This window comes from Lagenorhynchus albirostris, chromosome 12, assembly GCF_949774975.1.
Source record: "Lagenorhynchus albirostris chromosome 12, mLagAlb1.1, whole genome shotgun sequence".
Taxonomy (NCBI): Eukaryota; Metazoa; Chordata; class Mammalia; order Artiodactyla; family Delphinidae; genus Lagenorhynchus; species Lagenorhynchus albirostris.
This window is the reverse complement of record NC_083106.1, coordinates 7,708,035-7,731,044: the sequence shown is the minus strand read 5'-3', so window position 1 is coordinate 7,731,044 and position 23,010 is coordinate 7,708,035. Positions and strand designations below refer to the sequence as shown.

The window sequence follows — 23,010 nt, the reverse complement described above, 5'->3', positions numbered from 1 at the left end:
CCACAACCGTACTTGGCACATAATTACCTGCTCAATAAATGTTAGCTATTATTGTATGCGTTTGAATTCCTGCTTTGCCACATCAAAGTGGCTTTGGGTAAGTTACTTAACATCTTTGTGCCTTCGTTCCTCATTTATAACGGTTCCTGGATTCATGCATGTTAAGTGCTAACACAGTGTCTGGTATGGAGTAAGCATTAAAAAGGATGAGCGGTTACCATCATGATTATTCTGTATAATAATCAGATTATTCTGTGTAAGGTAAACTTTTTGAGTTCATGTCTTTTCGGATTTACCTTCTCATTTTCATTGTGCCTAGCTCAGTCAGTCACATAGTATGGGTTTAATAAAATACTTGAATAGAGGGATTAATAAAGCTTTGCTGAGTGGCACTCGTTTGATAGTTACATTTTTGCCTCCTCTATATTTCAAGTTCCTATATTGGCGCCGCCCTTCCTTATTGTAGGAAGCCCACGCTTGGGAAATAACATTGTCACACAAGGTTGTGAGAAGCTCTGCTGGGCAATGTTAAAGCCTCTGTTAGGGCTCTGCGATCTACTTCCGTAGGGCAAGAAAAGTGGGTTCCCATTCCTCAAGGATCCGAAATAACAGGGCTGTGCGGTGGCATTTACGGCACCTTAAGTCTAAGCCTTATTTTCCCCTCCCTAACGGTCGAGGGTGGGAAACGGTGACTCCAAGTTGGGAAGCACCTACATCGCGACCCAGAGCGCGCGCTGGGAGAAACTGAGGCGGTGGCCGGGTCCCCGCCGTGGCAGCATCCGGGACGCAGGCCTCGAGCCCGCACCTGCGCCCGCGAGGCCGCCGCGCCGCTTCCTGCCCGGCGCGTGCAACGCTCACGTGACCGGGCCTGGGCGGAGCCCGGCGGGCGGGGATCACCTGAACAAGCGAGTCATGTGAGCTGGGCGGGGGAGGGGGCGGTGCCGCCCGGCGGTCACGTGACCGGTTCCGGGGCCGCAGCTGAGTCCAGACAAGCCGCGCGCCTCTCGGGCTCCTGCTCTGCTCCAGCTCCTCGCGCTTCTCTCCGCCTCCGCCTCCGCCCTGGCGGCGCAGCCATGTCCCGAACGCGGCCCCCGGCAGCCGCGCGCCGCTAGCTCCGCTCCAGCCGCGCAGCCGGGGCCCGGCGCGATGGGGGCCGCTGCCGGCCGGAGCGCCCACCTGGGGCCCGCGCCCTCCGGCCGCCCGCCGCGCTCCCTGCTCCTGCTGCAGCTGCTGCTACTGGTCTGGGCCCCGGGGGCCACGGGGACCCAGGGCGCCGAGTTCCCCGAGCTGTGCAGGTGGGTGGCCCGCCTGGGTGCAGGCTTCTGTCGCGGTGCCCCAGCGCGCGGCGGGTGGGGTGGGGGGCAGGGGCGCTCGGGGGAGGGGCCGGGGTCCCCGAGTCGCCTCTGATCCGGGCTTGGGTCAGCCCGTCCCCGAGGGAAAGTTGCCCGCGTGGTGGCGGAGGATAAGAGACTGGGGGTCATGGGCGCGGGCGGGGGGCGCGGGGGGCGCGGGGGCTCCGGCGGCCCGGCGCTGGCTGGGGTCCGTCGCCGGACCACTTGTGGCTGTCACTAAGTCCGGGGCGGCTTTGTGTGCGAGCGGCCGGCCGCCGCTACCCGCCCGGGTGACACACTGCGGCCACCTCACGCCCAGCGCTTGCCCTCTCAGCGGCGTGCCCGCGAAAGTTGGAGGACGCAGGAACTGCCGCTCTGCATTGTTCCCACTCCACGTTTTCCTCAAAGTTCCACCAGCGGGGCTTTAGAGGGGCCATTAGTGTGGAAAGACTCACCCGCACCAGTGGCCGTGGAGTTGGGGGGTTTGGTTTCATTTGGTGATTGCTTTCCTCCATGTGGGTTTTCCATTTTTTCTTTAAAGTAGACTTTCTGCAGAAGGTGACTTTTTGGGTTTTTTTTTTTGGATCGGGGGAGTGGAGGGTGGTCATCCAGTATTGGCTTTCAAGACTTCACCCTTCACTTCTCCGAGCCTAACTTCCTGTCTAGTTGTTCACATGATGTCATTGTCTCCGGGTGGATTATTCTAGTGGAGTCTTTTGCTCTGGGAACCATGATTGTATAATCGCACGTCCCAATGAGGGCTGTTAGTGTCCTGCCATGGCCGGGAGTCCTGGGGCTGGGGAACTGCCAATTCCGAGAATTTTCTAACCAACTTTCTCTGGACTGTTTAGGATGATGGAAAGTACAACTTTTATTTATTTTTTAAACTTTGGTTAAAAAAAAAGGATGAAAAGTTCTGAAAGATGAGTGAACAGTCAAGTTATCCCTGGTGTTAGCAAGTTACTTCGCAGAATGAAGTGAGGTTTAGCCCACTTTGAGCTGAATTTTGAGTTTGTGGTGCCGTTTATGGGGTTCATATTCTTCCCTGGCATCAGAGATGGTCCTATTACCCCTGAATTCAGAACTTGGAGAGTGAGGCCGAGCTCACAATCGAAACGGAAAGGCCCGTATTCTTTCTTTTCCCTTTTTTGGAAAGGGGTAGCGGGGCGGGAGGGAGAGTTTACAGCACATAAGTTAGTAGGCCAGTTAGCCGCCCTAAGATAGTAGTTACTCACGGAAGCCCCCGTTACAGAGAAAAAGGCCCTAGCTGACACAAGGTCAAGCTGCAACTGACCTTTAAAGGAGGAAGTTTTGGAGTAATGGCTGCTGTGACCAAACGCATCTGTGAGAAGTTAGCTCAGCTGGGCTCGTGGTGTTGAAGTCTTGGTGGTGTTAGCAAATTGGAATTGATTTCTTAATAGTTGAGGTTAAAGTTGGCCTCGAGGGCAGACCCCTACTCCGCGGCTGCTGCGGGGGCCCTCACTTCTGCGTTAGGGTGGTATTGTCCCAGCGCCTGGAACCTGGTTTATGATCCTCATCTCCAGGTGGACTTTGGCCTCTTGGTCCAGTAGGAAATGGCCGTTGTATCTTGAAATGCTTCGCCTCATGGTCACACGTGGGCATAACTTAGGAAATGCTCCATGGTGTTCTGAGGGGATATGCATTTAGCATGTGCCCTCTGAGGTCTTAGGAGAGCTTTCACGTTGGTTTAGGTCCTTTCTGCCAGCCTTCCTCAGGACCGCAGCCCCAGGCAGGTCACAGCTGGGCTTGTGCACATTTCTTTCCCGTTACTGCTCTGTGGTTTCTCCTTGAGACTTCCCCATAGCTGTGTTTAAAAATCTACACTTCAAACTCCCTACCTGCAAAGTGAATTCTTTCTATTTGTTCCTGTTTCAAATGGATTCCTTGGCTTAAATACTCATTAAGACTTGTTTCTTTTTTTTTTTTTTTACCCTTGGGGAGGGGGTTTAAAAAAATTGGTTTTCGTGAATGAGGTAACACTGGCTAAAAGTTCCTTAACTCTAGCGCATATTTGAATGGGAACGTGGGCTGAACGTCTTTTTAAATGCAGTTTGAAAAATTCTACCAAGTAGCCCCAAAGCCGGATGTTTTCAGCTGCCTTTTATTCCACCCCTGGGCGTCCACTTGTAAATAACTCCCCAGGTCTCACTGTGCAAAGCAGACTTCTGCTGTTACTGTTTGTGCAGCTTGTCGGTGGTAGCAGTCCCCATAGACACCGGGTCACGTTCCAAATGTTTGTAAATTGGTTGCTTGTAACGAGAAACATGTTTTTCCGTGGAAGACTCTCCTGTTCCTGGTGGTTTGGTGCCTGGCGCGGTTTCCAGATCCCCTCAGGCGCAGGTTTGGGGTGCCCGGATGCCACCCAGCATCAGCTAGAGCCCTGGCAGGCAGTTCTCGTGTCACTGGAAAAGGGAGTTGGATTTCTGGGAAAACCACCTCTCCTCCCAAGCCCAGCTCTCTAGAACCTGAGAGGGTACTTTTCACCTGCAGTCCCTTAGGACCGACACGAGGGAGGTCTGGGCCTGCTTCAGGGTTGCCTGCGGGGCACCCGTGTGGCTCTGACCCCTCCTGGGGTGAGGGTGGTGGGCAGGGTGCTGTCCCCTTGCAGTTCGTTAATGGCGGGGATGAAGGCAACAGCGAAGCAACTGACTCAGCAGCAGCTTTCATATCTTTGTGTCTGTGGAGAGAGCTGGGCAGTGAAAAGCAGGCACGACAAAGGCAAGTTTCCCAAAGTGTATCTGCGCTCTCGGCACTTCTAGCGCTTGTTCGTTGGAGAGCCTCAGTTGTGTGTTTTTTAAGCTTCACAAGGATTGGCGCACCAGGTGAGTCCTGTGCTGTGCAAAAAGTCGGTGATTCTTATCACTCACCTATTTCTCGGGAGGTGGTGTGTAGTAGAAAGCAAGCGCCTGAATCCAGAGGCCAGCGTGCGTGCCCGTGGGACTGGCACTCCTGGAGGGCCTGGGGCCCGAAGGAGTGCGTGCTGGTGAGGGATGTCCAAAGGTCGCTGGGGCAGGACCCACGAGAACAAGAGGCGAGGGGGGCAGAGGGCAGCCGTGCAGAGTCACCAGAGTGACCAGAAGGCCCTCCACTTGTCCACAGCTTTACTCTTTACTGTGTGAGATACATTTTGTAAAAGGCCATCTTACATATGTAATCGGTTAGTTTCCACCCTTTAGTTTGGTGTTAACGTTCTCAATGAGTGCGGTTCTAAGAGTTTGTACTAGTTATAAAGTAACGCTTTGGGCTGGCTTGATTTAGTTAGTTAAGTACCTTAAAATTTATTCAGAACAAGTTTTCCCCCAATTGTTCGGGTATAAATGCTGGAAAGTTTTTGTTACATTGAGGACAAGAGAATAATGAAGCCAGCTGGGAGTTGAGGTTGGTTTAGTTGATGTTTCTAAGGAGATATTTTTTTTCCCTGTGATTTTTCTGAAGGAATAGTGCTTATATGCCTAATTTAGGCCACATGTTGAACCTGGACCACCTCCATTTGTGTATGTTTCTTGCAACAATAAGTGTGTGTAGCCCAAGATTGTTAATTAGGGGTATGTTAGACCGCATGCCTTAATTCTTAGAACAGCGTCCTGACAGATTCCCAGGAAATGAATTCCTGATTGGGCTTCATGTCTTTTATCAGTGTTTCACGGAGGGATTTTTAAAAGATGGGGTTGAGTAAAATAATTTAGATGTCTCACCTTTATTTTGATCTTGGCCTATAAAACTGTAGTGTGCTGGGCAGAGAGAATTCATGAGGGTCGAAGAACTGGGACTGATGGTGGAAAGTAGCTTGTTCCTTTGCAGATACTGTTCTTTTTCTCCTTTTTCTTTTCTCTTTCCTTTTTATTGTCTCAGCCACGAGCCCTCTTGGTAGTGCCCCCGCTGGTCATGGAGGTGGAGGTAGCTGAGATCCGGTATACCTGTGGGTCCTTTGTATCTTCCTCATAGCTGGCTCATGACCAGTGAGGGACAGAGGCCTGAATTTATGCTAATGGTGTCTCCTCCCTTTTAATCCTGGCAGGGTGACACAGGATTCATTTATTCTCCAAGTATTCCTTAGGCATTTCTTAAGCAGAGGGGAAAACTGGGAAGGGCCAGAGCTGGAGTGGAGACACCACCAACTGAACAGATCCAGGAGACCGCTGGCTACGACTGCTCCCCCCAGGGAGGCAGCAACAAACGTCCTTTTCCCTTTAGTTTTGCTAATTTTATTTTATTTATTAAAAAAAAAATTTTTTTTTGCAGTTTTTTAAATTAATTTTTTTATTTATTTATTTTTGGTTGCGTTGGGTCTCTGTTGCTGTGCACTGGCTTTCTTTAGATTCGGGGAGCGGGGGCTGCTCTTTGTTGCAGTGCGCGGGCTTCTCATTGTGGTGGCTTCTTTCGTGGAGCACGGGCTCTAGGCGCGGGCTTCAGTAGTTGTGGCACGCGGGCTCTAGAGCGCAGGCTCAGTAGTTGTGGCACACTGGCTTAGTTGCTCCACGGCATGTAGGATCTTCCCGGACCAGGGCTCGAACCTGTGTCCCCTGCATTGGCAGGTGGATTATTAGCCACTGCGCCACCAGGGAAGCCCTGCAATTTTAAATAATGTGTAGTCTTAGTTTTGATTTTCTTTTTGACCCAAGACTCATCTACATGTTACTAGTTTTTGGCTATTATGAAACAAAGCTGTTGTGCATATTTGTGTGTAAGATTTTGTGTGGACATACGCTTTTTTTTTTTTTTGATACCTAGGAGTGGGATTGTTCAGTGAATGGGGAGTGAGTGAGTTGTCAAACTGACTTCCAAAGGGGTTGTCCATTTTGTATTCCCATCAGCAGTGTGAAAGTTCCAGTGTTTCTACATCCTTAACAACACTTGATCGTATCAGTCTTAATTTTAGTCATCCTAGTGCGTGTCTAGTGGTACCTCAGTGTGGCTTTAATTTTCATATCCCTGCTGACTCGTGGTGTTGGGCATCTTTTTCTGTATTTCTTGGGATGCCTAATGATGAACATCTCTCATGTGCTTATGGACCATTTGGATATCTTTTGTAGTGATTCTTTAAGAAAAATTGTTTTTGTTTTTCCCTCTCATCCCTTAACACACTTTTTTGGGGGGTCATTTTCCTGTGTTTTAAGAGTTCTTTATATATTATGGATCAAGTCCTTTCTCAGGTACGTATAATGTGTATTTTCTCCCAGTCTTTGGCTTGCTTTTTTATTTTCTTAATATATTCTTTGAAGAAAGGATAGTTCTTAATTTTGATGGACTTCAATTTATCTTTCTTTTTTTTTTAATTGTTTGTGCTTTGTGTAGCCTAAGAAATCTTTGCCTGTACCAAGGTTTCTCAACCTCAGCACATTTGACATTTGGCCTGGATAAATCTTTGTTGTGGGGCCCGTCCTTAGCATTGATAAGAGCACCCCTGGTCTCACCCATTAGATGCCAGGAACAACCCTTCCCCCCATTTGTGACAAACAATAATGTCCTCAGACATTTTAAATGACCCCAGGGGGTGGGGAGGAGGCAAAATTACCTGCAGTTGAGAACAACTGGTCTACTCTAAGGTCAAAAATATTCTCTCCTATGTTTGTTTCTGGAAGTTTTATAGTTTTAACATTATGTTTAGCCCTGTGATCAATTTTGCTAGTTAATTTTTATGTGTGATGTGAGGAAAAGGTGAAATAGAAATAGATCCGTTTCTATTTCTTGATGTTTTATATAGGAGGCTTGCAGCTGTGTTTTTAAGTGAGCTTGGGCTATAATTTTCTTTGCTGTACTATTCTTGCCTGAATTTAGTATAAAGAATGTTTGCTTTGTGGAGAGAGCCAGTTAGCTTTTAGTATTTTATATGCTGTGGAACAGTTTTTGTATAGGATGGACAATTTCTCTTCCTTAAATTTTGGTAGAACTCACTAGTAAAACTATCTGGGCCTGGTGCCTTTGTGGAGGTAGAATGTAGTGGAAGAGGAGTTTTGATTATGGTTTCCATTTCATCTACTTTGTTTATTAAGATTCTGTACTTTCTTTGAGCCAATTTTGATAATCTGTATTTTCTGAGGAAATTGTCATTTTAATTATGTATTCACATATAAACATGTAGCATGCTACATATTTGCTTTTGGAAATACTTTTTGAATCTGTAGGTACATTTTAAAAATTCCTGTTTTTTTTTCCCTTAACATATTTACTAAAGACTTCTCTACCCTTTTTTAGTCTTTTCAAAAGAACTAGCATTTTAATTAGTTAATTTATAGTTGACTGCATCGGGTCTTCGTTGCTGTGCACATGGGCTTTCTCTAGTTGCGGCGAGTGGGGGCCACTCGGTTGCGGTGTGCGGGCTTCTCATTGCGGTGGCTTCTCTTGTTGGGAAGCACGGGCTCTAGGTGCACAGGCTCAGTAGTTGTGCCTTGTGGGCTCAGTAGTTGTGGCTCACGGGCTCTAGAGTGCAGGCTCAGTAGTTATGGTGCACAGACTTAGTTGCTCCGTGGCAAGTGGGATCTTCCCGGACCAGGGCTCAAACCTGTGTCCCCTGCATTGGCAGGTGGATGTTAACCACTGCACCACCAGGGAAGCCCATAGCATTTTTTTTTTTTTTGGTTCACCATCTCTATCACCATTAAATCTTGATTTTATTAATTTCTGCTATTTCTAACTTCTACCTAATTTTTATTTTTTCTTTTTTTAAATTTGTTTAATTGAAGTATAGTTGATTTGCAATATTGTGTGAATTTCTGCTGTACAGCAAAGTGATTCAGTTATACATATATATTATTTTCCATTATGGTTTATTACAGGATATTGAATATAGTTTCCTGTGCCACACAGTAGGATCTTGTTGTTTATCCTCTTTTTTTCTAGTTTGAGTTGAAAGCTTAGATCTTTTAAATCAGTTTACATAACTGAGGGATGAATTTAAAGCTATGTGTTTCTTTGTCCTGAGTCCTATACTACTTAGGTTTTGATACATAGTTTTTTCATCCTTCAGTTCTAAATATTTCCTTCTTGTACCCAAAAGTTCTAACTATTTAAACTTCCTGGGCCCACTAATTTTTAAAAATCTTTTCTTTCCCCAGGTAAATGGAATCCCCACCCCCACCCCACCCCCGCACTGTGGGCAGTAAATGTGGTGAAACTGTGGCCTAGCACCTAGTCAAGTTAATAGTGTTCTGTGTGTTTGGGAAAAATGTTCTCTGCTTGGGTCAGAGTTTCATTAATTGTGCTGTTCAGCCGTTCTTTATCATAACTTACATTTTGTTCTGCTGGGTTTCTCTTTTATACTTCGTATCCGACTACCACTTTGGTCAGGGTTCCAGAAGAATGTCTCGTGTTCTGGCTCCCAGGCCAGCAATTCTCCTGTTGTTCATAAGCTCTCCAACTTTCCTGTTTTTTAAAAAAATTCCAACAAGGTTTAGAGTTGATATATATTCACAGCTGCCTGTTCTTCATGGATGCCACAGCTCTTCTCATCCCATGGGAGATGCATTGTGAAGTCCTGCTCTGATTGCTCTATTAATTCTCTTTCCTTGGGCCCAGTTTCTTTGTTGGCATTTGTCATCTCATTTTCATGGTGTTGGTGCCCTCGTGACGACGGGTGCTTCTTGATCGTGCTCTTTGCAGTAAGCCTTCTCCGGGACATTTGTGGTCTCTTTTTGTGCAGCTGTGCAGGATCGAGCTGGGAGCAGTTGTTGGAGCTTGGCTGCAAGTTGCTGGGGGGAGACTGGGGGATGGGCAGGGCGTTCCTCTGGCTGGTGTGTCTGTGTGGCTGGTCTGAGGTGCTTTTCTGTCCCGAGTATCACGCCCAGCCTTGTTCCTGCTTGGAGACAGCTGCTGGATCTCTGTTGATTGCGGTCGGCAGGGTACAGTGAGGGCTGCCTGCAGGTGGAGTCGGGAGAGCCGGGTTCCTGTGCTGGTGTGGCAGATCACCTCTTTTCTCTGGATCTCCGTTTCCTCCTCAAGAGGGCCGAGAGTGGAGTTTTGGAAGTCAACTGTCCAGCTTTTGAATGTGGATAGTTACCGATCTGCTGAGTTTTGGTTTCCTTCTGTGTCAAATCAGGGTGCTAATCGTGTTTTTAGGGTGGTGTGAGAACCAGAGTGCGTTTAAGTGCCTGGCCATCCTCAGTGTTCATAAACGGCGGTGGCGGCAGTGATTGCTTTATTTCTATAGGTTAAGAGTCTCTGCGTTAGGTCAGTGATATTTTTAGCTGGTTACTCTGAACCCCCGGCTTCTCCGTTAGTGCCTAGGGCTTTCTGCCTCAACCAGAGGGCGTTTCGTCTTTATCCATTCTAGCCATTGGCACTCCGTGTAAGAGTCCTTTTGAGAAAGAAACATCTCCATCATTTAAAAAAGCTTTAAAACTGGGCTGTGTGACTCTCAGGGTCCATTTTGCATCCATTTTGCATCCAGAATTCTGTGGTTGCGAGGTATGTATCCTTTAGGATTCCTTTAGCTCTGAGTAGCAGAAAGCCCAACTCGAGTTCGCTTGCACAAGGAGGTGTAGGGTTGGGCGGGTGCCAGGTGCCATATGTCAGGCGGCCCCAGGCCCTTTCCTGCCGTTTTCTTGGCATCGCCCTCCTTCCTGTGGTGGCTGCATTAGTCCACCATCCAGGGGAGAAGAGAGAGCCTCCTTGTTTGTCTTTTGTAGGGGCCCTGGAGGCCCAGAGGACTAATGCACGGTGTCCGTGGTCAGAAGGGGCTCCCATCCCGGCTTCCCTGGAGGGGGTGGGTGCTGGGTTCTGGGGCGTTTGTTGTAGGTGGGGAGCGGGTGCAAGAATGCGGCCGGCGGGATGGATGTGAAAGCCCTTCGTCAGCTCCACTTTGCCGTACAACTTAAGAACCAGCTGCTGCTGCTGGGGTTTTGAGGTGCCCGAAGCAGTGTGTCACATGCCTATTTCTGTCCTTATGGTAACCAGCACGGGGGGGGGGCGGCCTGTGTGCAGGTTGGGGAGATCCCAGTCCCTCTAGTTTCTGGGAGCATGAAACTTGCCTTTCAGATCGACCAGAGACCTTCGCTGGCATTTTGCTGTTGCTTTTAGATCCTTTGGTGAACCTGCGGAGGGCAGCTTCCCCAGGGCTACAGAGCAGAGTCCTGCACGTGTCACTGCTCATTGGGGGCCAGGAGAGTTGCAGGAAATCAGAGGTTGTGAAAGTATCAATTCTAGTTTTGTTTCAGGATATGGAGGGGCCAGGGAAAGACGAAGGAATGTGGAAAGAGTGAAACGTGGCCTTTGCCGGTGGCAGCCTGGGAGGAGCTGTCTTTTATATCAGAGCCTTTGTGCTTTAATGCTGTAAATATCCTTCGCACATATGTGTGTGTGGTAATAAAACATGCGGAGCGCACACGGAGAGCTCATCCAGGGGTCGACAGCCCACTGGGTCTTGATCGTGTGTGACGTTAATTTGTTACCATCTCTGTGATTCTCTAGTTGAAAACCAGTTAGACATTTAAAAAACACTGTTCTGTACTGAAAGCCACTCCCCAGCACTCCTGGCCTCTCACCCCTGGCCTGCAAACAGAAACCCAAACCACCAGCTTGGACGTGCTGAAGGGGTGGCTTCCTAGAAGTGACAAGGGTGCGCCTCCACCGAGCCACCTTCTGTGTCCTCTGAGGCCCCTCCACCTGCTGTCTGCCGGAGGAGTGTTACCACAAAACAGAGTGAGAAGCCCACAAGGCTCTCTCTCTCTCTGCCTTTTGAGGGTGGATCCTTTGCAGGGGGCCGTGTGAGTTAGACACTTGGGTGGATGGGCTGAGTGAGGCAGGGGAGAGGGTCTGTGGGTGGAGCTGTTGCATGGAGGGTGCACTGTCCCGGGGTCTTGCTGTAGGCGGAGACCTGCGCGTCTAACAGGGGAAGGGTGTTCTAGGCAGAGGGACCCACGTAGCAGTGCTCCGGCGAGGATGCTGGCTGACGTGGCTGGAACACCGTGAGCAAGGGAGAGGGTGGAAGGCAGGAATGTTTAGCAGAGGATTAGCTGGGGGCCAGGTCCCACAGGCCATCAAGATGACTCTGAAAAAGAACGTATGTGTACGTATAACTGAATCACTTTGCTGTACAGCGGAAATTAACATTGTAAATCAACTAGACTTCAATAAAAAAATGAAAAAAAAAAGTACAACTCTGGCTTTTATTCTGAGGGAGGCGGGAGCCTGGGAGGATTTTGAGCACAGGAGTGACCTAGAGGGGAAGCTGGTATTTCTGATGGACCAGGTAAGAAGTTATAACAGATTGGACCAGGGTTGTGGTGACAAGTGGTCAGATTGTGGATACTTTGAAGGTGGAGCTGATAGGATTTGCCCATGATTGGGTATGGGATGTAAGGAAAGAAGGAGAAAGGCAGACTCTTAGGTTTTTGGTCTGAGCAATCGAAAGGATGGAGTTCCGTTTTCAGAGGTGGGCAGGGTTGTGGGGAAAGCAGGTTTAGGGACTGCCTGGAGGGATTGGGTGGAGGTTGTGACAGTGTTTGCAGGTCATTCAGGGAAAGTGCTTGGGGAGGGGTGGGGGGATATAGTAGTTCTTTTAGATGAACGCAGGAAGGTGACCGCTGACATGGCACTGTGCTTCCGGTCCCCAGCTGGGTGTTAGGGTTTCTGAGTTGTATGACCCCAGCATCTTGAAGGCAGAGTCTTCTCCTGTGACAACATCACTGGGCTTTGTGAAGAACTCCCCCCAGAGAGTGGCTTCATCAGTATCGCGAGCTAACCAGCTGAGCTGACTGCCCGGAAATTAGGAAGGCAGACTTCCTCTTGTACTGAGGGCTCTGAAGGAAGGGTACCAGATCTGGGAGGGTTTGGGGGACATTGGTGATGGCGTATGAGGGGACCGAGCCTTAAGGTTTGATATCTTTGCTGTGGGCTGGGTTGACGTTAAAGGCAGTTGAATTCCGACATCCATATAATTAAGGAGGAGGCTTAGGCTGGAATTCAACCCTTCTTTCTGCATTTGAGGAACAAGGTATGAGAGCATCTAGATTTTAAAAAGGTCCTCAGCGAGCAGGGTTTCGGGTTGAAATCCTGGCCTGCATCCTGGTACCATAGAGTTGATGGGAGGAAATACGGCAGGTGTAGCAGAGGCAGGACAGGCGGTCCTTCGTGGTAGATTTCTGTTGTGGAGGGCCGTGCCGATTCACCAAGAAGCCCAGCCTTGCAGTGCGGTGAAACCTCTTGAGGGAGAGTATGACCTATCCTTTTCCACAAGGTTCCGATTCATCGGACCTCTGTTCTGGTGGCAGCTGGTGGCTGCATGGTGCAGGCTCGGGTGCTCCCAAGTGCCTGTTCTGTCTTCTGAGACGTCCCAGGAGGTGGCTGGTGTGTGCGCGGATCTCTGTGTGTGTGAGCGCGTGTGTGTTCAGAGCCCCCGGTCTCTGTCTTGAGCTGCTCCTGGAGATGGCCCCCAAACAAGGGTCTGCCCCCCCCTTTCCGTCTCCTCTCCAGGGCCTGGCAGTGTCGTGTGACAGTCCTTTAGGATGGACTCAGCAAGGTAAGTCGGTGAACTCAGTTTTTAGGCAGTCTGAGTCCTGCTGTTGATCCAGGTGAGAGCTTAGATCGTAATAGTCTCAAAAGCTCCACGTTCCCAGTCTTGATTGTCCTCGCTGTGGCTGTGAGGTAGACAACTTTGTAGACTGGAAAGGTGGGGCTCACAGAGCTTAAGTGTGTCCCACAGGGCTGGTCAGGGCGAGGCAGGGTTCAGGCCCAGGTGTGTGGGCTCCTTCCCCTGCTGCCCTGGCACCTTTCTGGGGGAGCTTGCCTCTAGTTCACGTGACCTCTCCCGGTCACTCACTCACGATGCCGGTTTTAAAAGCATCCCTGCCAACCCCCTGGTGCCTCGGGCCCTAACGCTGACTTAGAGCCTCGCCTCCAGCGGATCCCTCTCCAGACACTGGCTTCCTGCTCCCAGACCCTGCGTAACTACCAGGGAAAACCAGAGACTACAGTCTGGCATTTCCTTGCTTTTTTTTTTTTTGCTGGCTCCATATCTTTATCCACAGCTTTGTGGGTTTCTTAGAATAGGAAGTGAAGTACTTCCTATATAAGCGTTGGCCATGATGCTGTGTCAGACTCATGTGTCCCCCGGCCTTCAGATCAGGGTGCATATTTATTGTGTCAGATCAGATTTTTCTCTCTTAGTGTCAGCAGCAAAAAGTTATTGACAACAGTGGTTACATTATGCTCTTGACATTTCTGCTGCAAATGTCCATTTTGGAAACCCTGCCTCTTTCCATGACCTCCTTTCCCTCTGCCATTTCCCACCACTCCCTCCCCTCTTCCTATTTTAGGAGACTGTTGCAGATTTTGAAGGTTGGTGGTCTGGAGGTATGAGCTGAGAAACTATCTGATGATGATAAGGGGCAGTAGTGAGCCAAATGTTTCCTGAATGTTCTGTTAGAGGACTTGGATGCAGGCCAGAAGCAGAGAAATCCTTTTTGATGTTCAGGTTGCAAAGACTTTGCATTCCCCTCATCCCCCAAATTTGGTATTCGCTGCTCACTCTAGATTCAGAAAAACATTCCCTTTAGCCAGTGACCATGCTATGTGAGTTTAGCTTGTATATCTTTTTTTTTTTTTTAAAAAGGAAGCCAAATTATAGATTCGTACATGCTTACTAATTTTGTTACTGATTACATCGTACCTCTATCCTGCTTTATGTACCAATGATTGTAGGCCGGTAATCAAGTGTTTAACAGCCACATGGCCATTACCATAACCCCAAGACTCATGGCGAGTGGGGGAACTAAGATTTCAAAAGAGTGTGGCCGTGTGGCCACATGTGAGTGAAGGACAGAATGAAGGTTCATGGAGCTGTTTTGGAGGGAAGGGACTCAGTTTTCTTTTTTAAAATATTTTAAAAACTTTAAAAAATTATTAGTATTTTTGGCCACACCACATGGCTTGTGGGATCTTAGTTCCCTGACCAGGGATCGAACCCACGCCCTCTGCAGTGGAGGCTTGGAGTCTTAACCACTGGACCACTGGGGGAAGTCCCAGGGACTCGGTTTTCTAAGATTTTTTTTTTTTCTTTTCTTTAAGGGGTTGGGCATACCATACGTTTTATAGTGGGACTTTATATACTTCATTTTAGATGTTAGCTCTTTTAAAAATTTAGAAAGAACCGCAAATTATGTTTGCAAGGTGTTGCAGTTTTGCAGGTATTCAGTGATGATAATATATGAAAACTTGAGAGGTGTCACATTAAGACACCAGTGTCACATAGTTGAGAATAATTGTCCAGTTGTAGCCTTCTGGCTTTTTTTTTTTTTTTTCGGTACGCGGGCCTCTCACTGTTGTGGCCTCTCCCGTTGCGGAGCACAGGCTCCGGACGCGCAGGCTCAGTGGCCATGGCTCACGTGCCCAGCCGCTCCGCGGTAAGTGGGATCTTTCCGGACCAGGGCACGAACCCGTGTCCCCTGCATCGGCAGGCGGACTCTCAACCACCGTGCCACCAGGGAAGCCTGGCTTTTTCTTTTGACTGCTCTCTTTTGGACAGACGTTTGCACCGCATTCCGTGGAGATGGCTTTGTGTTTCTCTTCATGACGCTTTCTGATCTCTAGGCACTTGTGATAGCCAGTTAGATTTGCTTCTTCCTTGCTACCTCTAGCTTGGTCCCGTTTTGACCAGGTTGCGTTCTCAATGTGGCATTTGCCGAACAGGACTGGGAAAGTAGAAATGCCTTCCTGCCTCTGGGTTGGTTGACACAAGTATGCTACTTGTGTACTTCCTTCTAATTGGTGATCTGCCAACACCTTTCAGGATATTATGAAATGTAAACCAAATGAGGTTAAAATGGAACCTCTGTGCCACTGAATAGACGCAGACTGACTGCCATCGTCCAGGGTAGTTTCGGCAGAAGCGGTGGGATTACAGTCAGGGGCAGATGGTCTCAAGTTTTCTTTAACCAAGGGAACGACAGCCTGTGTGCTCACCTTATACAGTGAGATGAATTGTCCACCTCCAGGGCATATCTCAGCCACAGAATTCATTTTATTTTTGTATTTTTTAATATAATTAATGAATTTTGGCTGAACTGGGTCTTTAGTTGGGGGATGTGGGCTTCTTAGTTGTGACATGCATGTGGGACCTAGTTCCCCGACCAGGGATCGAACCTGGGCCCCCTGCACTGGGAGCGTGGGCCACCAGGGAAGTCTCCAGAATTCACTTTAGAATCAGATGTTATCTCTTAAAGCCATTTGCCTTGTGTGCTGACTTCTGTCCTCTCCCCTGCTCCCTGCTGGCTCGCTGGTTCGATCGCAGAATGCTTCCCAGTTACTGATGACGCTATTGGACTGTTGGCTGAGGTTTTCGGAGGCCAGCTTTCTGCTGAGCTAAGGAGTCATTTTAAAGGAGGGTGTGCATCGGAGGCGGGGAAAACAATACAGATGTGTTCCTCCTTAGTGGAATCCTCAACCGGCCTGGATACAAAAGTGAGGTGAGGGCAGCCCATGGGGAGGAGGGGGCTGAGGGAATTGATATTCTTTCCATGGAAACCAGTTGGGTGTGGGAAATAGGTTGCTGAAGGCAGTGCCTCTGGTGTGTGGCAATTCAGACTGTGCAAAAGAGGAAGCAGAACTGGACGGGATGGGGGGGAAATAGTAGCAGAAGTTGAAAACTTAGGCAAGAACTTGAGCTCAGAAAAGTGTCTCATCTGTTGATCAGTTTCACATAGGGTAGCCTGGATCTTCACAAAGGTCACAGCCTCTCTCTTCTCTTGTTGTGGAGCATGGGCTATAGACACACAGGCATCAGTAGTTGCAACTCGTTGGCTCAGTAGTTGTGGCTCGCGGGCTCTAGAGCGCAGGCTCAGTAGTTGTGGTGCACGGGCTTAGTTGCTCCACGTCATGTGGGATCTTCCTGGATCAGGGCTCGAACCCATGTCCCCTGCATTGACAGGCGGATTCTTAACCACTGTGCCACCAGAGAAGCCCCTGGATCTGCCATTTTAGGGGCATCTATTGTGACAAGATTTAAATTGTAAAGTTTCCTGGAATGGTTTGCCAGCTTCAGTGTTATAATTGAAAGTAAATATTTTCTGAAAAGTTAAAAAAAAAAAAACGTAAAAAAATTGAAAGTAAATGAGGCAGTTTACCTTAGTGTAAGCGCTGGCCCGTGGGGCCGAGACAGGCCTGGCATAAGCCTGGCCTTGTCATTTCATACTTGGGTGATGTTGGGCAAGGAGCTTCAAGTCTCTGAGCCTTGGAGTCTCTGGCTCTGAAGCAGAGGAGTTCGGGAGAGTTGATTAATGGCGTGAGGTGCTTGGGTGGCTTGCTGAGTGGCCGTCAGCACCTGTGGTTGAGAGTTTGCTGTGACGCGTTCTTAGTTCACTGACCGGCTTCCTTCCCAACCTGCCAGCATATATTGATTCTGTCCATATATATGTCCATATGTCATTCTGGGGCAGAGGACACTCCTGTCCAGGGCCACGGGGCAGTTGGGGATGCCAGACACCTAAGAAGATCTAGTGATGGGTGGTGGGAAATGCCAGGAGGGCTGGCATCAGAGCTAAGGATGCAGCAGGGACTAGCCCACGTGGTCTGGGGGGCATTGCATGCGTACCCGTGTGTCTAATCGTCAGGTTTGCTTTGAAATGAATTTGGAGTTTTTAAGAGGGCGAGGGGGACATTGGCTAGCAGCATGTTATACTCTGGAAAATGAGGTAAGAATGGCAAGGATTTTGCTTGCTTTTGCTGATTTTCGAAGCCAGGGTTCTAACACAGGTGGTTTTGTGTCCGGAGGAACATTTCTAACCGGGATTAGGCTGCCTCCTCAGAGGATATGAACTGACTTTTGCAAGACTTGGAAGTGGGTGGGGCTTCTGGGTGATGCTCCCGGGGGACCACCCGCTTCCTCCGGCCTTCGGCCTTCGTGGTTCTTCTGCGCCACCTCTTTGCATCCCTGTTTCTCACAGATGAGATGGAGGACGGCATAGAACCATGGTGTCTTTTAGAAGAAGACTTGACCTGATATGAGTGTCGGAGTTTCATGAAAATGCCCACTGGGCTTTCATACCTATCCTGCCGCAGGAGATGCTTGTAGCGCAGATGTATTTAAAACATTTGTGTGTGTGTGTGTGTGTGTGTGTGTGTGTGTGTATCTCTGAACGAAGACTACATTTCCACACAACTTGCAGGTATTTTATTCCACCGTTTGTTTCCTGCTAAAAGTTTAAAATTTTAATAATATTACAGCTTAGTTTTCTCTTTGGTCTAATATGTTGGTCTCATTTTTTTCCTGTTAGTTTTTTTTCCCTCTTTATTTGTGTAAGTCCAAGTAGCTTAGTTTAGAATGTAGACTTCCCTGGGAATCTCAGCTGAACAGTCTCAGTTGCTTGGCTCTTAAATAAATCATACTGTTGGGTTTCCTCATTTTGGCTGTACATGTTCACTTTATCGCAGAGAATTTTCTAGTGGAAAACTTTTGGACAAAAGATTATTATTCATTAAATGTATCATGAAATGTTATTTAGTCTATGAACTTTTATTTCTGAAGCCATTCTCTGGTTCTAGAATATGATCATGGTGCTTTAAAACTTTAGCATAAATTTAAAGAATGGTTTCAGCCTAGGCCATTCTGGTCACGTGGCCTTCAATCTGGCCAGGAGTGTAGGATCATCTAGTTCCAAACATGTAATTTTCTTAAAAAGTGCTATCAGATATTTCTGTGATTTTCAAGTTTAATGAAGTCATCTTTAAAAAATATTTCCTCCTAGTGAAAGCTTATCTAGATGATACTTGAATCTAACTGGGGGCATAGCAGGATACACTGTAGTTTTGGGAGTATGCTCCGTGAGTTTTCAGATCGATGATTTCAACGGAGTGATTATCCCTGAGCTCCTGTTGATACAGGGCACTGGGCATGTGTATCTGTTTTAAAGCAAAACGCGTCCATTGGAATCCAAGCGTTTCAAGCCCTGACAGCCTGCAGATGCCCTTTCTCCAGTTTTAAGGGAGATGACTAAGGACTCTTTGCCCAGGTGCTGCAGTTTGGATTTGTGAGTTGCTGCCCTGTGGTGCGTGGTTAAATGAAAGTCCTGAAGAAACCCAGCACTCACGTACTTTCACAGGGTCCTCACCCCTTAATCTGATAACCGCTTATCATTTTTTTTTTTTTTTTTTTGCAGTACGTGGGCCTCTCACTGTTGCGGCCTCTCCCGTTGCGGAGCACAGGCTCCGGACACGCAGGCTCAGCGGCCGTGGCTCACGGGTCCAGCCGCTCCGCAGCATGTGGGATCTTCCTGGACCGGGGCACGAACCCGTGTCCCCTGCATCGGCAGGCAGACTCTCAACCACTGCGCCACCAGGGAGGCCCGCCGCTTATCATTTTGATAAATCTTGACAAATATGATGAGATACAAATAGAGAAAAGAAATATAGTTGACTAGAGCAACGTCTTTCTTTCTAGGAACGCTGCTTTCCAGATAATCAGGACAACATCCCGCATTTTACTCTTTTCCATCTCTTTTCTGCTCCACAAACACAGGCACTTTCCATCTAGCTTACTTAACTATCACCTCTGCAAAAACAGCAGTGGGTTTCTGTTTTAAGAAAAGCGTAGCATTTTCAGTAACCACATGGATGTCTTTGGAGTTGATTCCTACTCATTCAGTCATTCTCAAATACCTTCACACACCTCTCATGTTCTTAGGATTCTGGAACACTTTAATGATGCCATTGCTTTAAATTTGGCTTTAAATCTGATGTCTGCTATCCTGGAAAAACTTAGGGGTCCTGAGTAAGAGATTCATGATTTTCCTTAATTAACTATAATTAATAGAAAAGTTTACTAATACTCTGCACATGAAAACCCTAGCTTAAATTTTTAAGGAAAGATCCGCAGAGTGGGTCTTTGAGTGGCCTTTCTTTGCTTCAAGTACAAAATCAAAACTGCTTCCTTTAATCTGTGTGACCAGGTGTCCCCATCTCCTGGGCGTCATCTTCTCCTGGTCTCTATCCACCTTGCTCCAGCCACAGGGCCTTCCTTTCTTTTCCATCCACATGCTGAGTTTATTCCTGCCTCAGGACCTCAAAAGGGCTAGTAAGTCTGCTGGATATTCTGCCCACCACGTCTCCCCCTGGGTTGCTCTTTGTCATTCAAGCCCCAGGGTGAGTATGATCTCAAAAGACTTCCCCAACGACATTAAGTAACTACTTGGTCATTTCCTATCCCATTCTGCTATTTTGTTTTCGTAAAAGCATGCTGGTGTTAGGAGATGGACTTTTCCTGTGTATTTCTTTACCTGTTTATTTTCTGTCCTCCCCTGGAATATACACTCCAGGAGGGCAGGGGTTTTTTGGTCTGATTGTTGTTTGATCATCGCTGTACTCCTCACTAAGTACTTAAGAAAATATCTTGTGAAGCGAAATGAATGAGGGTTAGTGTAGGTCAAAAGAAACAGGCCTTGATGGCTGATTTTCTCGTGCCTGGTATTATTTGGGTCATTTTCTCGGGCCATGTAACTCTCCTGACTCTGGGAGGTATCTCTAAGGTGTTACCGATGAAGAAGCTGCGTTCAGTGGTAACTGCTTTTGAGCCCAGCTGGGCCCTCACCAAAGCAGCCCAGCCTGTTTTTCAGGTTTCTTGCACTTCAGAGGCTGTCAGAACTCCCAGGGGAGCATTCTGCAGCCCTGCCTGCGTGCTGACTGTGCCCAGGTCCTTGGCTTCCTAGCAGGTGGAATTGATGGGTCCCCAGACCTGGGTTCAGGAGAATGCTTGGCTCCTTGCCTGCCAGTAACCCTGGGTTAGGGCTCCTCCATTGCTGGGCGGGGCTCTGGGGAGGCGGGCTCTGGTCAGGGAGGGGTGTGTTGCCTGGTGTTTTGTCTCCGCTGTGGTAAGTGGACTCCTGGGGGAGTGCATTCTCTCATCCAGCTGGTACTGCTTTGGATACTCCTGACACACACACAGGCTCTTAGGGTTTAGCACCCTCAGGGTCTCACACCCAGGCCCTCCACAATTCCAGGATAGGCCTAGCCGAAGCAAGTCTGATTTGATTTATCTTCCGTTCAACAATACTGTTGCATGAATGTATCCTTGCGTTTTGCGGGGAACTTTTTATTTTCTTTCCTCATTTCCTGTCTACCCTTGCTGAGGAAGTTTTACAAAATGGACACAACATTTTCCCTGGGAAGAGTGGAGAATTGAGAATAATTTTTATGACAGGACTGACAGAGCATTATCGTTGACCCTTGCACAGTGTGGGTGTTAGGAGTGCCACTCCCCTACCCTGCCCACCCCCATCGAAAATTCGCATATAACTTTACAGTTCGCCCTCTGTATCCGCAGTTTGCTTCTGTGGATTCAGCCAACCGTGGATCATGTAGTTCGGTATATGGCAGTACAGTACTTAGGGGAAAAAATACACATATTAAGTGGACCCATGCAGTTCAAACCCATGTTGTTCAAGGGTCAGCTGTGTTTTGTCCCAAGTGTGCATTTTGGTTCATAGGCAGTTTGCTCAATATCTACTTTGCCAGAGATTTGAACAGACAGCAAGTTTTTTTTTTTTGCGGTACGCAGGCCTCTCACTGTTGTGGCCTCTCCCGTTGCGGAGCACAGGCTCCGGACACGCAGGCTCAGCGGCCATGGCTCATGGGCCCAGCCGCTCCGCGGCATGTGGGATCTTCCTGGACCGGGGCATGAACCCGTGTCCCCTGCATCGGCAGGCGGATTCTCAACCACTGCGCCACCAGGGAAGCCCCAGACAGCAAGTTTTAATGCATGTAAAATGCTGGATAACATTGAATCAACCTAAAGTAAATTTTGTCTGATTTTGGATCAGTTGCCTCATGGCACAGCTTCACCTTGTCAGTTCAGATCTGAACTGTAGCTGTAAAAAGTAAAACCAGAGCTAGAACTGTCTTTCATGCCATAACTAGTTTTTAACTAAGATGAAGTTAAAAACAATCGTCTGGCTTTTCAGCATTCCAGTGTGATTGGAAAGGTCACTATCTTAAAATTCAACATGATTCTTGAGCAATGACTTAGACATCTGAGCTGCTATTCTTAAATTAATGGTAGAATTTTAAGTATTTCAATGTTCATGGAGTCTTGAGGCTGCTTCAGGGTGGATTGAACCAGAGTGAGGTGGTATTTAGCGGTTTCTGCCCTGGCTTCTATTCAACTTAACATAGTTTGACTTTAGTATTTTTGGCTAATGAAAGTGTATCTTCTGGGTTATGGTAATCTTAAGCAACTGTGGCTTGAATATGAAACTAGAGAGAAGTTTAATTATTGGCAGATCAGTGAGAGTGACAAATTGCTTTTCTTCCTTTCTAGTTATACATGGGAAGCTGTTGATACCAGAAATAACATGCTTTATAAAATCAACATCTGTGGAAATGTGAATATTGCCCAGTGTGGAACATCAAGTGCTGTTTGTATGCACGACTTGAAGACAAACAGCTTTCGTTCCGTGGGTAAGTAAAACTACCCTTAAATTACTGGATGTGCAGGAGCCCAATTTTGCAAAAATGACTCTATGTATATACAGCTGTCTATACAATTACATATGCTTATGTACATAATATACATTTTATGCTGTATAGGAGTTAAAAGTGGTAACAATTTAAACGTCCAATTTGAGACCAGATTAGGTTACTCCCATCTAGCGGATACTATGCAATCATTGTGAAGAATTACGCACGTTTGTGTTTATTGACATAGAAGGATGTTTTCTCCATGGATCTGCCTCCTCATGTTTTTCTTAAACCCTGTCCTTACTTTTCTCCCTGTTTCACCTCATTTCCTCTAGTACCTAGATCCCTTCCCCCTTGTATCTTTCCGCCTTCTTCTGTGGTGGTTTGAGTCTCAGGCAGTCTGTATTCACATGGGGTCAAAGACGGTCACTGGTTTTGGGCTTACACTAAAAACTAAATAGTCCTAAGGACTGCCCATCCCAGAGGAAAAAGCACAAACCTTTCTCTCCTAGGCAGGGCTCATTTCATTTCCCCCAAAGCCCTCTTTTTTTGGTCAGTATCCCTTTCCTTTGGCAGGGTAATCCAAGTGCTTGACAGCCCTACCAAGTTACATGGAGTGGGAAAGGGGCAGATGCCTAAAGAGACGTAGGGCAGACATAAAGGCAGCCAGTGCCATCCTTGGATGTGATGTCATGGATGTCGGTGGGTGGTGACCTTTTGACCAAGGTGTTCTCAATGGTGAGGTCTGATGGTGAGGGTCAGTCATGAAGTGGAGACAGCGTGTGACCGGGGACAGTGCAGCAGTGAGAAGAGGGAACTCGGTAGGTTTTTGGAGTTGGGAGGGGCAGCTTACTTTGGTAGCTCCATCTCTGATCTTGAATGGAAATTCCTAAGCACAGTTCAAAAGGGCTTTTTAGAAAGTAATGGTTTAGAGTAAGAAGAGCGAGGTCTGGGAGGTCTCCTGGTCAGGTCCAGCGTGTGTTTGATTTCCCTCTCTTCCAGCACGGAGACGGTTTAGATTGAAAACACTGGTAAGAGGGATTTGAGGCCCTGGGTAGAGATCTGAGAAAGCACCAGGTTGTTCTGAATTCTTGGACCAAATTTTATTACTTTGTGATATACTTAAAAAACTTGGAAATGAGATCACCAGTTTCCTGGTTGGGATCTTCTGACCATTCAGAGAGAGAGGCCACAAGTGGGCCTGTTGGCCAGTGTTACTTAGGTTTTCAGAAAGAGGAAAAGTAGTTTTCCTCTTGACTTTATTATAATACTTGGCTAT

General features: G+C 47.7%; 1 protein-coding gene across 1 annotated transcript in view; it reads left to right on the top strand.

The window, feature by feature from the left end:
• Positions 1-1,044: 1,044 nt before the first annotated feature.
• Positions 1,045-23,010, top strand: part of IGF2R (insulin like growth factor 2 receptor) — a 109,443-nt gene continuing 87,477 nt past the window's right edge. The window contains exons 1-2 of the mRNA XM_060168376.1: positions 1,045-1,295; positions 21,592-21,731. Of these exons, the coding sequence (XP_060024359.1) occupies positions 1,147-1,295; positions 21,592-21,731 (289 nt within the window). The 5' untranslated portion in view covers positions 1,045-1,146. The remainder of the gene's footprint in view (positions 1,296-21,591; positions 21,732-23,010) is intronic.